Here is a 15808-nt window from a genome sequence, read left to right as displayed (position 1 = left end):
CAGCCCCCAGAGTGCCGCACCTGTTGCAGCAGCCCCCAGAGTTCCGCACCTATTGAGGCAGCCCCCAGAGTGCCGCACTTATTGAGGCAGCCCCCAGAGTGCTGCACATGTTGCAGCAGCCCCAGAGTGCCGCACCTGTTCCGCAGCCCCAGAGTGCTGCACCTGTTGCGGCAGCCCCAGAGTGCCGCATCGGTTGCGGCAGCCCCAGAGTGCCGCACCTGTTGCGGCAGCCCCAGAGTGCCGCACCTGTTGCGGCAGCCCCAGAGTGCCGCACCTGTTGCGGCAGCCCCAGAGTGCCGCACCTGTTGCGGCAGCCCCAGAGTGCCGCACCTGTTGCGGCAGCCCCAGAGTGCCGCACCTGTTGCGGCAGCCCCAGAGTGCTGCACCTGTTGCGACAGCCCCAGAGTGCCGCATCGGTTGCGGCAGCCCCAGAGTGCCGCACCTGTTGCGGCAGCCCCAGAGTGCTGCACCTGTTGCGGCAGCCCCCAGAGTGCCGCACCTGTTGCGGCAGCCCCAGAGTGCCGCACCTGTTGCGGCAGCCCCAGAGTGCCGCACCTGTTGCGGCAGCCCCAGAGTGCCGCACCTGTTGCAGCAGCCCCCAAAGTGCCGCACCTGTTGCAGCAGCCCCCAAAGTGCCGCACCTATTGAGGCAGACCCCAGAGTGCCGCACCTGTTGCAGCAGCCCCAGAGTGCTGCACCTATTGAGGCAGCCCCAGAGTGCCGCACCTGTTGCAGCAGCCCCCAGAGTGCCGCACCTGTTGCAGCAGCCCCCAGAGTGCCGCACCTGTTGCGACAGCCCCAGAGTGCCGCACCAATTGCGGCAGCCCCAGAGTGCAGCACCTGTTGCAGCAGCTTCCAGAGTGCTGCACCGCACCTATTGCAGCAGCCCCAGAGTGCCGCAACTGTTGCAGCAGCCCCAGAGTGCCGCAACTGTTGCAGCAGCACCTATTGTATTTGAAGAGTACAATGGTTCAGGGTTGTCCTTACTAGGTCCAGAAAGAAAGCCCCTGTGGGGCAAGGTACAATCAATTTAAACTAGACATTTAATCATAATGGGAGCAAGGATGTAGGGAAACCAATTTGGTTTATTTTCCATGGGTTTGCATAGGTATTTCAAAGTATGGTCAGGAGCTCACATAAGTGAAAAGGTGTGTATTGTGACAGAGTGAGGGTGAACTAAAGAACATAACATCACATTGACAACAGAAAGGAACTCCAAATAATTATGTAGAATGAAAGGGGTTCCTGTTGTAGGGGTCGACGACGTTGCGATCTTTTAGTTAGTTAGGATCATCTTCAGGACATATAGTGAGCAATCTGCAACTGAATAAGAGCAAGGTATGGTTATCCTATGTCCCTACATTGGAATTATAAAACAGTGACTTAGTGCTTCCAGTGGAATGTACACACTCAGGCAAGAAATGATGTCACACACTCAAAGAATGAACTTCAGATCAATTGTTTGGATCAAACATATTTCTCTGTTGTATTTCACTCGTAGATATGAGCATGACTTGGTGCAGGTAAATAGAACTGTACTTTTCCAGCCAGATTGGTCAATAAGTAAGCTGGATGAGAATGATTTTTGTTACAGGTTTGTGAAAAGATTCAAATATAGTTGAAATTAATTTTGAATTACTTTTGATTACTTTTTAGAATACTTTTACGATTACTTTTTCTACTCAGTGTGATATGCCTAGATATCACACTGGGATATTTCCTCGATAAAAGGGGAGTAAAACCGTTTTTTATCAAAACACAGATTCTAAGGTTTCCATGCAACACTTAACACTTAGGAGTTTTTCAGAGAAAAATGAAGTTATCGGTTTGCAGGTAAGTAAACAGTCTTGAGGGTTGAGTTTCTGGGGTCAGAACAAGGGTTCACCCAGGGTGAAGTATGCACCGTCAAAGCACCTCCAGCGGCACTAAGACGGCCGGGTGCAGAGTGCTGAGGCCAAATGTTGCCATATGGGTTGGGGGCCTCCGGTTGGAGCCACTTATGAGTAGGCTACAAGGTTGAGGGTGCAAAGCTCCTAGGGTTAAGCTCAGGGCAAAGGGGGGTCCAAGTTAATACACAAGGTGCACCCACCGCGGCACAGGGGCAGCCAGGTGCGGGGTGCTGGTTTGACGTCGGTTACCCTGTTGGTTTCAATGGGGAAACTCCGGTCAGAACAAATTTAAGATAAATGTATAAACCTCGGCACTCTAGATCAATTCAAATGTCAATTCATAAATCTGTTTAGCAAAGACAAATTCAAAATATCGGCAAGAAGTCAATTCAATTCTTGCTGCGCCAATTTTATTATCAAAAATCACCAAATCTTGAATCACAGATTTCAAATTTACAGCATAATAACAATATATTTAGGAATAGACAGCCAGCTTGATGCAACAGTCCTCCTTTTTTGAGCGTTTAACCGACAGCCGACACATGTTTCGTTTCTTTGAAACTTTTTCAAGGCTTCAGTTGTTAAATCCCATAGAAGGGGCCCACAACGTACGTGGGAATGTCCAGATCTCTGATGTACAAGTCATTTTTTCTTGTTGAAATTCTAAATGTGTAAAAGTTCTCTGTTGTAGCGGAAGAACATGTCACATAATGTTTATGTACAGTCCAATAATTGCTATTTAATTGTAAAGCTTCGCCACTTCATGGGCTATAATAGGCCCTTCATTCTTTATGTCCGCTCAAAACGTGGTTCTCCCAAATTGTTCTAGACAAATTGGGAGAACCATGTCAGGAAGGACCTCAAGACCGGGGAACAGCGTTTACAACGCAACTTTTACAACGCAGTACCTTTACCACGCAACTTTTACAACGCAAATCGTTACAACGACTTACGCTGGGGGGCGCTCTAGGATAGGGAATAGTTAATTTACTATCCAAAACCTTCCCTACTATCCACGGGGACTGGAGTTGGAATAGTAAATTAAACTATTCACTATCCAGCACCCCCCAACGCAAGTCGTTGTAATGACTTGCGTTGTGAAAGTTGCGTGGTAATGACATACATCCCTCAAGACCTGGCTCTTTGACTGATCCAGAGCTGCCCCACACTTTATAAACCCCTGATTGATTGGTTGATTGAGCGGCAGGCTCTCGACCCAGGGGTCCAGAAACATGTCTGGTGGGGGCAGCTGGCGAGCAGTCACTCAGCCGGGACACTAGAGTTAGGTCGTTTTTCAGGGGCATCTCTAAGATCACTCCGTGTATTGTTCTGGCTCTTTTAAAAAATAACTGTAAATAGAAGTCCTGTTCATTTTTGAAGATATTGTACTGGTGGGCTATTGAAGATAATAAGTGTTATGTTCGAGGCATGTGGGCTGCTGAATTCATATCTGTGCATAGATCGCCGCCTAGTGTTGGGTCCGGTTGATTGCACATTGTTGTCCTGGAAGAGTCTTCGAAGTATCACGAGATAGGTGGCTCCTCCCCTGGACTACAGTGCGCATGGGCATCCTCTCCATCCTCAAATTCTTTTTTTCCGCCATTGGGTTCGGATGCACTTTCCAGCACTCCAAGTTCGGAATCGAAATAAACTTTTCAAAAAGGCCAAAAGGCCTTCGGATTCGTCGGTATTGTTTTCGATACTGTCATAGTGTATCTGAGCTTCTTAACCCCACTCCTCTTGAAGTACACCATGACTGAGAGTCCTCACTAGGCTGGAAGTCAGTTAATGAAAGGGAGTAGCTTTGCCATCCAGTTGGAATGCAGTAGCTTTAGTGGCTCGAGACACCATTGACTGAGAACAGTACTCTCCAAGGCGCTATCCATTAACCACGGATGCGCATTGCAACAGTGAAAGTCCCTCGCACTAAGGGCCTTGTTCAGATCTCGGCGGACGGGTTACTCCATCACAACAGTGATGGATAGCCCGCCCACAAAAATATAAACTCCTTTATATCCTATGGTATTTGGATATCAGTCATCGTTGGGACAGGTTAACCCATCCGCTAGGATGTAAATCAAGCCCTAAGCTGTTAGCATCAGCATCAATAATAATGTGGTGCCACACCAAAGGGTACTGCAGGGTGAGGCTCGTCGTCACACAGGGGTGACTACATACACACCTCAGAGCTTATGTCCAAAGGTAAGTAAAACTGAAACAGTTTTGAGTAACTCCTGAACTGGAATTGTTGCAATGCACTGGGCTTCAGACTGCAAAACCTTTGTTACAGGTTCGTAATGATCTCTTCTGCTCTGACGCCTTCGACAGGAAGGCGTGTGCTGTTTTTACACTGGCGCTGATGCTTGCTTGTCTTACACCGGGTATTTGTGTCTTTGCTTTTTGAGCAGGGAGGAACCGCTGTGGAAGCAATAATGGCGGTTGCACCCATCTGTGCCTTCCGAGTCTGCGCAATCACACGTGTGCCTGCCCCACTGGCTTCCGCAAGATCAGCAGCCGCGCATGCGCGCAAAGTAAGTTTCTGTCGATACAGCAAATGCCAACAGAACGCCTATCCGCGGGTGATGAGGCGGACTTATCTAGAACTGGCGGAGGGAGACTGGTCTGGGGCTGAAAGAGGGAGCTGGTGGAGGGATCCTGAGCTCAGGCTGGCAGAGGGAGTTGGTGGAGAGAGACTGAGCTCAGATTGGCAGAGGGAGCTGGTGGAGGGAGCCTGAGCTCAGACTGGCAGAGGGAGCTGTTGGAGGGAGGCTGAGCTCAGGCTGGCAGAGGGAGTTGGTGGAGAGAGACTGAGCTCAGACTGGTAGAGGGAGCTGGCAGAGGGAGACTGAGCTCAGGGTGGTAGAGGGAGCTGGCAGAGGGAGACTGAGCTCAGACTGGCAGAGGGAGCTGGTAGATAGAGACTGAGCTCAGGGTGGCAGAGGGAGTTGGTGGAGAGAGACTGAGCTCAGATTGGCAGAGGGAGCTGGCGGAGGGAGCCTGAGCTCAGACTGGCAGAGGGAGCTGGTGGAGGGAGACTGAGCTCAGGCTGGCAGAGGGAGCTGGTGGAGGGAGACTGAGCTCAGACTGGCAGAGGGAGGTGGTGGAGGGAGACTGAGCTCACACTGGCAGAGGGAGCTGTTGGAGGGAGACTGACGTCAGGCTGGCAGAGGGAGCTGGTGGACAGAGACTAAGCACAGGCTGGCAGAGGTATCTGATGTAGAGGGACTGAGCACAGGGTGGCAGAGGGAGCTGGTGGAGGGAGACTGAGGTCAGGCTGGTGGAGAAAGACTGAGCTCAGGCTGGCAGAGAGCTGGTGGAAAGAGACTGAGCTCAGCCTGGTGGAGGAAGACTGGGCTTAGGCAGGCGGAGGGAGCTAATGTAGAGAGACTGAGCGCAGGCTGGCAGAGAGTGCAGATGTAGAGAAACTGAGCGCAGGCTGGCAGAGAGAGCAGAGGTAGAGAGACTGAGCTCAGGCTGGCAGAGAGAGCAGAGGTAGAGAGGCTGAGCTCAGGCTGGCACAGGGTGCTGGTGGGGAGAGACTGCGATCAGGCTGGCAGAGGGAGCTGGTGGGGGAGAATGATCTCAGGCTGGCAGAGGGAGCTGGTGGAGGGAGAATGAGCTCAGGCTGGCAGAGGGAGCTGATGTAGAGGAACTAAGCTCAGGCTCGCAGAGGGACCTGGTGGAGGGAGACTGAGCTCAGGGTGGCAGAAGGAGCTGGTGGAGGGAGACTGAGCTCAGGCTGGCAGAGGGAGCTGGTAGATAGAGACTGAGTTCAGACTGGCAGGGGGAGCTGGTAGAGGGAGACTGAGCTCAGACTGGCAGAGGGAGCTGGTGGAGGGAGACTGAGCTCAGGCTGGCAGAGGAAGACTGAGCTCAGGCTGGCAGAGGGACCTGGGGGAGGGAGGCTGAGCTCAGGCTGGTAGAGGGAGCTAGGGGCGGGTGATTGAGCTCAGGCTGGCAGAGGGTGCTGGTGGAGGGAGACTAAGCTTAGGCTGGCAGAGGGAGCTATTGGAGGGAGGCTGAGGTCAGGGTGGCAGAGGGAGCTGGTGGAGGAAGACTGAGCTCAGGCTGGCCGAGGGCGCTGGTGCAATCAGTTCCATCCACCCATCCACCTTAGTTTGCATTTGACTTTCTTTTAGATCTCTCTGTCCTAGTGTGTATAGTTCTCCCCACCCCCCAGTCTTCCAGCTCGGTTGAGGGTGCCCTCCTCTTCCCTAGACTGACCATGAACTGCTTATGAAGCACTAACCTCTGCCCTCATTCTCCTCCTCATTCCAGTGGGATGTAGAACTAACTACCCCTGCAAATGCCACCCTACCCTCCAAGGAGGAGAGGTGCCTGACCCAACCCCGCGAAGTAAGGCTTAAGGGTGAATGTATAGCCGCCCAAAGTCTCCTGCTGTACCCATAGGGAGCATGGGATTAGCAGGTGGCACTAACTGCCCTCAGAAACTGATTCTGCCCCTAGTGGGGCAAGGCTTTGATGTGTAGTGCTGGCTGCCTCTAAAACCCCTTTATCTACCCTTCTATCGCTATGTAGAGCTATCCCCTAGTACACCCATTTGATAGAGTGAGGCCTCTGTATGAACATGAACCGCCCGAAAGACCCCAATCTACCCCACCTGGTGCAGGTAGTACTGCAGGCAGAGCCTTTCCCCCTGTGCCCATGTGAATGATGCAATTTACTGTTGAACTGTAGAGGAATTAAAAGGAGCCCTTTCGACCTTTGATCAGGTCTTGACAAGTTCCTGCTTTTTGCTCGAAGGACGGACATCCGTCGGATCAGCTTTGACACTGAAGACCTTTCGGATGACGTCATCCCCGTGTCCGACGTGCGCAGCGCTGTGGCTCTGGACTGGGATGCCAAGGAGGACTATGTGTATTGGACCGACATCACCACCGACTCCATTAACAGAGCCCGCTGGGATGGCAGCGGGCAACAGGTAATACCCCCTGTCTCTGCAGGTGCTTTCCTTGGGAGTACTCTGGGAGCACCACTTGGATGCATGCAAGTGCATAAACACACCCCTCCTGTACACCTTACCTTTGTACATCTGACTCCTCGGCCCACCCTGAGCCTGAGTTTGAGGGCTAGCCTAAGGAATACAAGATTTCTACAATGCATACATAATACACTACCAAGCTTTTGAACACTCCTAAACCCATGCAAGCATTTGTGCTCAGGTGTTCTGTGGCTGGAGTTAAGATAGTGAACTACTCCAAATCTGCAAGAGGTGGGATGCACATTTCACTGAATGTAGAAAACTAAAACATGTTGAATTAGTTTAGGGACAATGTTATATATGGTTGTATTGTTTAAGTCTAGCTCGTTGAGTGGCTGTGTTTTTCTGTGTATATTTGCACAGGCAACTGGTTCATGGTGTCAGTCAGTAATGAAGACATGGTTGATTACGTAGGCATAGGCTTTCTGGTTTTAGGTTTAAACCTATAATAACTGATAAAACCCCACTGAAAGGAAAATATCACCGGTGTAAACATATAAACACTGAAAAAACACCGTTACAACCACAAACTAAGTGCCATTCGAAGAAAGGAAACGATGAATGAAAGATTAAATTTTATTTCTTCCTGAAGGAGCCATGTAAGTTTGTTATACAAGGTAGCATCAAGAAAGACTGGCCTAACATTACTTTGATTGAGTTTTGTTGTTTACGGATGTCACAAAAACATTGTCTTTTCTTCCTTCTGCTTTTTTCAGTTTTTTGGTATTTTGTCTAAAGATGCCGTGTTTAGATGCATGTTTTAGGTCTTAATTAGTTATTTTATAAGCTGTAGAGAATCGAAAATATCAAAATCATATTTCATATTTTGGTTACATTTGATTTCACTGATAGGTAAAATGGCTGGTTTCATGAGAATCTTTCCTAATATGTATCATCACATTTACCCACAGACAGAGAATATGTGAAATCCTTTGATACATCAGCCCCCTTTTCTAGTAAGTCAGTATCAATTGTAAGTGAATTGCCAAATACCGCAGGCTTAAAACATTCAATGCAAGGTGTAGTGACAGGTATATGTGAAAAGAATGTTGTCACCAATCAATTGAGATAGTGGTGAAAACATGACACCAGATGTTTAGTAAACATGGAACGCAGTGTCACATGGAATCCTGCTGAAAAAAGTTCCTACCAAGTTCAATAAAGATTGGAGTGATATTGTTTGTATTTGCAGTAATTCAGCTACGTACATGAAAATGTTGCATGGTGGCCGGTCAATATCGATACCTGAGCTAAAGTGCTTCTATGAAAGAGATCCTTGTCACTTGCCAGATGATATGCTGAAAGCATCTTTACAATTTTCAGAGATTATGGATTATGGAGAATGCTATTGAATTTGTAGTCCATTCTGGTGCAGTAAAAATGTATTTGGACCTCATATAACCTGTGCACATGCTGTCTACACACCTGCACTCGTGGTGGAGAAGGCAAGCAATAATTAAAATTAAATTAAAATGCCATAAACAGTGGAAAAACACTGTTTCTGTTGTTTTTAGCGGTGAGAAAATGTGTAACCACTGATAACCACTGTTTTTTTACGGTATTGAAAAAACTGAAAAAAATCCCATCAGAATTTACCAAAACATGAAACTGAAAACAGGAAAGCCTACACCTACTCTGCACACCCTGCATGTATTTTGATTATTCACTGGGGTGGGAAGCTGTTATATATAATACCACAAGCTGTCCAGACTGCTTACCTGTGTGCTTTATATTGGCAAGCATTTTATGGCACATGCCATTTCATTGCTGTTTGTGTGTTTTATGGAAAGGGCACCTCCCTGTGTGTGCTTGTCCTCCTTGTGATTCTAGTCATGTGCTTTCTTGAAATGCCCTTTCCCCTGTCTCTCAGGGTCACACCCCATCCTCTCCTCTGATTCTGTGCTCTGGAAAGGCTCTCCCTTTATCTCCGCCATCAAGGCTCAGTTGTGCATTTGTCTGGGGAATCTCTCACTCTGGACCTATCCTCTTTCTGTCCGCAGCTGTTTGATGTGATTCAGTTCTCTGAAAAGGTCCTCTCCGTGTGTGTGAGCCCTCACACCCCCTCCCTGTGTCTCAATCTTGTGCTTTGCTTTTTTGTCAGGTTGTGGTTGATACCAGCCTCGAGAGCCCCGCTGGACTGGCCATGGACTGGGTCACAAACAAGCTGTACTGGACTGATGCAGGTACAGTGGTGGTGCTACGTACAGATCTCGTTGCGGGGGAGGGTGCCTTATGGATACACTGAGGCTGTTCTCAGGCGAAAGGACACACTGGGGTTTGAATCGGGTAGAGTTGAGAATTCAGGGGATGGGTGGTATGTACACCACAAACTCACACGCTATGTAAGCCCAGTCACCCGAGGACTGAGCAGTTAATGGGATCATCTGTACCTGTGGCTGGTTGTGAGTTGGAAGAATAGTGTACGTTGAAGGTGAACCATAACCGCCTCATCCATGCATACTGGACAGGGATAATAGCTTCCTGGGGCTGGAGTGACCCTACAGGAACGAAGACCCCAGTACAGACCAGGGGCCCTAGGTGCTACCTAATAGAGCATCCTGTGGCCAGACTTGGCACCGTCCAGTCGCAACCAGTAACAGGGTCTGTCTTTTCCATAAATGGGTGGAAGCCTAGATGTCTCTTGTCTTGATTGAAGAATGACTGTGGGGTGTAGTTTGTTATATATTCCAACCTATCTCAGTGAGACATAAGGGGGCTTGCTATTCCTTCCTAATGAATCTCATGCCTCCTTTTTCTACCTCTCAGTTTCCCTTACTTTCCTTCCCTGCTCACACCTCTTTTCTTTTTCCTCTCTCACCTCTCAAACTGTCATGTCCGCTCTTGCAGGTACTGACCGGATAGAGGTTTCGAACGCCGATGGCTCCATGCGGACTGTACTGATCTGGGAGAACCTGGACCGGCCTCGAGACATTGTGGTGGATCCTGTCGGAGGGTGAGGATCATTGTTAAGCATCAGGCAACCTAAACAGGGGCTGTGTGTCACTGCCATGTGGAGATAGAGACATCCCCCCGGATCCCTGAGCTTGTGCTGCTCTTTCAGGTTACCATCCTGTGCTTACTGCAAGGTGCGAGAACATCAAGAGTGAGGCGAGAGACTGACCCTTCGATGACATGAAATCTCTTATTCATTTCACAGGTTCATGTACTGGACGGATTGGGGGGCCAGCCCCAAAATCGAGCGTGCTGGCATGGATGCATCAGGACGCATCGTTGTCATCTCGTCCAATCTGACGTGGCCCAACGGCTTGGCCATTGACTATGAGGCGGAGCGGCTGTACTGGACGGATGCCGGCACTAAAAGCATAGAGTTCTCCAACCTGGATGGATCTGACCGCAGGGTGAGCCCTTTCCACCAGACGCTATACCCTTTTTCCAAATGACTATACCTTTTGTAGAAATGATGGGTTATGGGTGCACGTGCTGCGCATATTTCTGCCATGTAGTGGCGTGTCAGAAATGTGCTCTTTTCAGAATGTAGTTTTTATCTGTGGGTCATTCTTAGAGAATGGGTATAGAAGATGCAAAATAGTTCTTTCTAATGCTGCTCGCATTACAAATGTATTCCATTACTGCCTGGTACCACAGGGCATTGCACTGAACCTGCCTGTGTGCAGTGCATATTTATACCAGCGCTTGGTTAGGGTTCTAGAAGGCAATGCGATTAATCCGAAATTTGGTTGAGAACAATAAAGTTTACATGTTGTGTTAAAAACCTAAAGTTAGGTTTGTAAGTCCTTTGTGCAAAGTTTTTATTTTTAAATTTTTAAGAAAAGGAAACTGAGGAGAAAGTGTGGGTGGCCACTGTGCCCCCAGAAAAATTGTTCCAGCATCAAAGCTTGCAAAGTGTCTCCTGGTTTCAAAACAAAATTGGTGTCCGGTGCTCAAAGGGTTATCTGATAGAGACTTCAAGCTGCTGATTCCTTACCTTAGAATTATCCCCAGGCATCAGACTGGATCCGAAAAATCTACTTGAGCAGGACCCCTGCACGCCAGTAAGGGGAAACGGCCACTACAACGAGGCAGTTTCAACGAAAACCTTAACCACGCATGCATTACAACGCATGCGTGGTTACAACGACAGCCTTTACCACGCATACGTTTACTACGAGGTACGTAGTAAAGGCATGTGTGGTAAAGGGTACAAATAAAAAAGGGGGGTTGGGGGACTTTCCCCCCCAAAAAAACCCACTAACCTTTAGATGAGATGTGCAGGCAATCGGCGTCGCAGAGGAAGGAAACGGCCGTTTCTTTTTTCCTACGTATGACGTCTCCACTGAAAAATACGTGGAGAAGGATAAGCGTGAAAATAGCATTCCGTAGTAACGCATGCGTGGTAAAGGCATGCGTTACAACGGAGTTCGTTGTAAGAACATACAACCGCCAGTAAGTGGCGCAGTTCAGTTATGTGTGGCGTCTTCTGTGCCGGAAGTGACTTGCGCAGTGCCTCAATAGGTGCCACCCAAGCGTGCTGACATCAATTATTTTCTTTTCACACCAGTCAGCTCAGATTCATGAAGAGCTACCAAGAGGACTAAACTTTTTTCAGTATTTTGTCAAAGCTTTTTGAGTTTTTTTTCCTCCAGATGTGGTAGGAAATGCCATCGAAAAAGGCTGGCTATAAGCCCTGGGGCCCCTGTCACCACTCTGTCGGTGTCAGACCCGCACTGTGAGTGCCTCAAGCACAACTTCGATCCGAAGGCCTTATCCAATTGCTGCACCATGAGCCCAAAGGGCTTGAGGGAGCGATCCCTCAAGCTCCTGGCTACTCGATGTGCGACGCTGCGATGTTCCAGATCCTGGTCAAGACGAAGGTCCTGGGAGCAGTTGCTGAGTCCAAGAAGCTCGTCGCACTTGAAGTCGTCCTTTCAGTAGGGTAAGTCCCAATGTAAGAAGAATCACCTGCTCTGCTGGCCGTCCATAACATCGGACAGATGGGTTTTGCAGATTGTCCAAAGGGGCTACTCCCTCCCCTTCTAAACTACCCCTCCTTTATGCTACCCACTTACAACAGGCTTACGGAGGACCACCTATCCCTTCTCTGCCAGGAAATGACCCAGGAAGGAGCCCTAGCGAGAGTGCCGATGCCAGAAGTAAGGTGTGGTTGCTATTCCCTTTACTTTCTGGTGCCCAAAAAGATGGAGGCCTTCGACCTATTCTCAACATGCACTCTCTGAATTTCTTCCTCAAGAAGGAGAAATTCAAGATGCTCATTCTTGCTTAGGTCTTTTCTGCCCTGGACCCGAGAGACTGGATGGGAGTGTTGGACTTTCAAGATTTATATTTCCACATTCCTTTACTGCCTACCCACAGACATTACCTGTGGCTCAAGGTGGGCCACAAGCACTTTCTGTTTGCTGTGCTCCTCTTCGGTCTTACCAGTGCCCCTCAGGTGTTCACCAAGGTGATGGTGGTCATTGCAGTTCATCTGCAGGGATCAGGGGTGTCAGTCTTTCCCCGTCTCAGTGACTGGCTGTTGCAGGCAGGCTCGCCCCGGGCTGTCATCTCCCACCTCCAGACTACGGCCGACCTCCTACATTTGCTGGGGTTCACTCTCAACATGCCAAAGTCACACCTGACTCCCTCTGAGATGTTTCCTTTTATTGGAGCTGTCCTGGGCACGGTGCAGTTTCAGGCCTTTCCTTCCGAATGGCGAGTCCAGGATATTCAAGCTGTGATACTGATGTTTCAGTGTCTATTTGGTATTTCGCTGAAACTGACTCTGAGGCTGCTGGACCTCATGGCTTCCTGTATCCAGCTTGTATTGTGACTCATGGTGGTTGGCATATGCGGGCTCTTGTGTGGGACCTGAAGTTCCAGTGGGCACAGCGTTAGGGGAATCTCTCCAATGTTATGTTATCTTATCAGCTTTTATAGAGCGCATAGCTGCCCCAACATGGTCCAGATCTGGGAGGGAGCTGCAAAGGACCTGCAGTGGTGGCTTGCGAACCGCAATTGGGTCAGTGGCAGACCCCTCTCCCTTCCCCGACCAGATCTGACAGCTCTCCATCTGAATCCATACTCCACATTAACTTGTTGGAGCTCGAGTGATCTGATTGGCATTGAAAGCCTTTTTACCCAGGGAAGGCTGGTGCAGGTGTTTATAGACAACACTACCGCCATGTGCTATTGCAACAAATAGGGTAGTGTGGGGTTTCAGACCCTTTATCAAGGGGCCCTTCATCTCTGGACATGACTGGAACAGCAGGACATATCCCTGGTGGTTCAATATCTGGCGGGCTGTCTGAACCCTAGGGAGGACGAACTCAGGCGCAAATGCCTTGTGGATCACGAACAGCATTATCATCCAGCAGTAGGGAGAGCGTTGGTTAGATCTATTCACTACTGACGAACGTGCAATGTCAGCAGTTCTGCACCCTGGAGTTTCCAAGGCAGCTCTCACTAGGAGACACTTTTCATCGCGAGTGGAGCCCAGGCCTCCTGTTCACCTTTCCGCCTGTACCACTTCTGCCCAGAGTTCTCAAGAAGATCCGGAACGACCAGTCCCAAGTCATCCTTGTGTCTCTGGATTGGGCACAAAGAGTCTGGTATCCCGAGCTGCTCAACATGGCCATCGGTCCTCCAAACACGCTGCCTCTCCGTGAGGCCCTTCTGTCACAGCGGCAGGGGACGGTTCTCCACCCGATCCTGTCAACGCCCTGCCTTCTTGCATGGAGATTGAGCTGGGACCGTTGACAGCTTTCGAGTTTCCTCCCGAAGTCTGTGACATTATCTCAGCAACCAGGTATCCCTCCACCAAGGTGGTTTACACCTGCCATTGGGCAAACTTTGTGGCATGGTGTTCAGAAAGACAGATGAATCGCCTTTCATTCCCTCTTTCTCAGTTTCTCCTGTTCATTCTCTCTCTTGTCCATCAGGGCTCTGCTCTGGACACTCCGAGGGGCTGTCTCTCTGCTATTTCTGCTTTTCTGCAGTTGCCTGATCAGTCTTCCCTCTTCAAATCCCCTATTGTACATGGGTTTCTGAAAGGTTCATGTGAGGAAGGGTCAGGCCCCGAACTCGAGTGCTTACCTCATGTCACCCACTCCGGCCCTCGAATAACACGACTTCACGGCTGGAAGGAGAAAGGCAAACAAAGTGTGTGACTTTTCGTCACAGACTCCCGTGCAGGCACCCTATGAGGGAACCTATCAGATGCCACGGACATCAGAGAAAAGGAAGTCACACAAGAAGGTGTCTTGCTTTGCACTCCCAAATAATAGAAAATTCTGCCCTCCCACACGGAGACACAAACCCGGTGAAGCAATAAAAACACCTGGAAAGGGATTTCACTCATAAAATGAGACACACCAAAAGACTGTTCCCAGAATAAGGCATGGGTTTTTATTAGGCAGCATTGTTGGCGCTGCAGCCCAAGAGACCCCTAGAATTAGAAGAGTCAATGTGATTCACGGGGCGGGGTGGGACAGTATTGACCTGGTTTGACTCTTTCATGCAGGACAGAGCCCAGGAGATATGGCTTCCCCCCTTTTCAGCCCCCATGCCAGGAATAAGGATCAGAGTTCCTCAGGGATCCATTCTCCGCCCTACTCTTTTTAATCTGTACCTGTCCTCCCTGGCACATATAACAGATGCAAATGGTGCAAAGATCATATCCTATGCAGATGATGCACAGCTGATATTCACCTGCAAAAAAGGAGCAGATTTTGACGGGGCTAATATCAGGACCTGTCTCTCTATGGTTTCCCAGTGGCTTAAGGCAAACCAGCTCAAATGCAACTCGGATAAATCTGAGATTGTCTTCTTTGGCCAACCTGCCATCAGTAATTGGAACGCATGGTGGCCAGAAGAATATTCGCCACCGCATACCGAGCAGTCAATCGTAAGAAAGCTCAGAGTTTTGCTGGATAATGCCTGTCCATGAAGTTTCAGGTCCAAGCCCGGGTTGGCACTTGCTTCAGCATCCTGTGCATGTTGAGAAAATGTCTTCCCCTCTTGAAAATTGAGTCTATGAAAATAGTGGTCCAGGTCTTGGTGACATCAAGACTGGACTACGCAAATGTCTTGTATTTGGGTCTTCCCTGCTACCTTGTACAGGGCCTACAAGTGGAACAAAATGCCGCAGCTAGGGCGATTTTCCAACCAAAACCAAGGTCTCCGATGTCCCCCCTCCTTAAACACTTCATTGGCTGAGACTGAAGGAGAGGATCAAATTCAATGCTCTTATTGTCTTCTTTAAAGCCCTCCATGAGATAGGAGCTGGCTACCTTAGCAAGCGAGTCAATCGTAACAACCCGGCTCGATCTGTAAGACCCTCCTCCTCCAACCGTGCTTTTACTCCTAAAGTGCATGTAGCCGGATGAGTGATAAATCATTTGGGTTTTTGGGGGCCCAGGCTGGGAACAGGTTCCAGTCGCCCCACGTTCCATTTCAGATTCTCAGTCTTTAAGAAATATATGAAAATGTGGCTTTTCAAAACTTAGCAGCGTACCACAGCTCCCTCAACCGCTTTCTGGCAGCGCCGGGACACTCTTTTGAGTAGCCGTTTTGCGCCATAACAAATATGTTTCATTCAATCATTAGAAGGATGCAGGAGTAGCAGGTTGTGCATCCTGGAATCTTCATTGATGGTCATAAATGTTTGAATAATTTCCTACTATGCACATTTAAAAGTGTTCTGGGGTCCATGTATGGAGCAGAGAAGTATTATGACATTTATGAGTTCTATGAAGATTCCTCGAAGCAGAACCAGGACTATAAGTCTGTAACCATTCCTTATGATGTGAACAGAAGTAGCTGCCACCTACGGGGAGTGGCAAGGCAGGCAGATGGGCGGTGGGTGCCAGTGCATGCGGGCACATTGCATCAATAAATTTGCCAACATGCATTACATTATCGTTATTTTAAAACGTTAATGTAATGTATGTTGTCAATTAAT

The 15808-nt window shown here is 49.1% G+C and overlaps 1 protein-coding gene across 8 annotated transcripts in view; it reads left to right on the top strand.

Annotated features, from left to right (window-relative positions):
- LRP4 (LDL receptor related protein 4) overlaps window positions 1-15808 on the top strand; it is a 356895-nt gene that overhangs the window by 262822 nt on the left and 78265 nt on the right. For 4 of the 8 annotated variants that reach the window (XM_078684435.1, XM_078684436.1, XM_078684432.1 and 1 more), the window contains exons 16-20: window positions 4298-4420; window positions 6623-6831; window positions 8993-9074; window positions 9739-9844; window positions 10049-10250. In XM_078684435.1, coding sequence (XP_078540561.1) covers window positions 4298-4420; window positions 6623-6831; window positions 8993-9074; window positions 9739-9844; window positions 10049-10250 — 722 coding nt within the window. Of the gene's footprint in view, window positions 1-4294; window positions 4421-6622; window positions 6832-8992; window positions 9075-9738; window positions 9845-10048; window positions 10251-15808 lie in introns of all 8 variants that reach the window. The other 4 variants (XM_078684434.1, XM_078684433.1, XM_078684431.1 and 1 more) reach the window with 1 other exon arrangement.

The sequence above is a fragment of the Lissotriton helveticus genome, chromosome 3_2, assembly GCF_964261635.1.
Source record: "Lissotriton helveticus chromosome 3_2, aLisHel1.1, whole genome shotgun sequence".
NCBI classification, from domain to species: Eukaryota; Metazoa; Chordata; class Amphibia; order Caudata; family Salamandridae; genus Lissotriton; species Lissotriton helveticus.
This window is presented reverse-complemented; position numbering and strand designations above follow the sequence as displayed.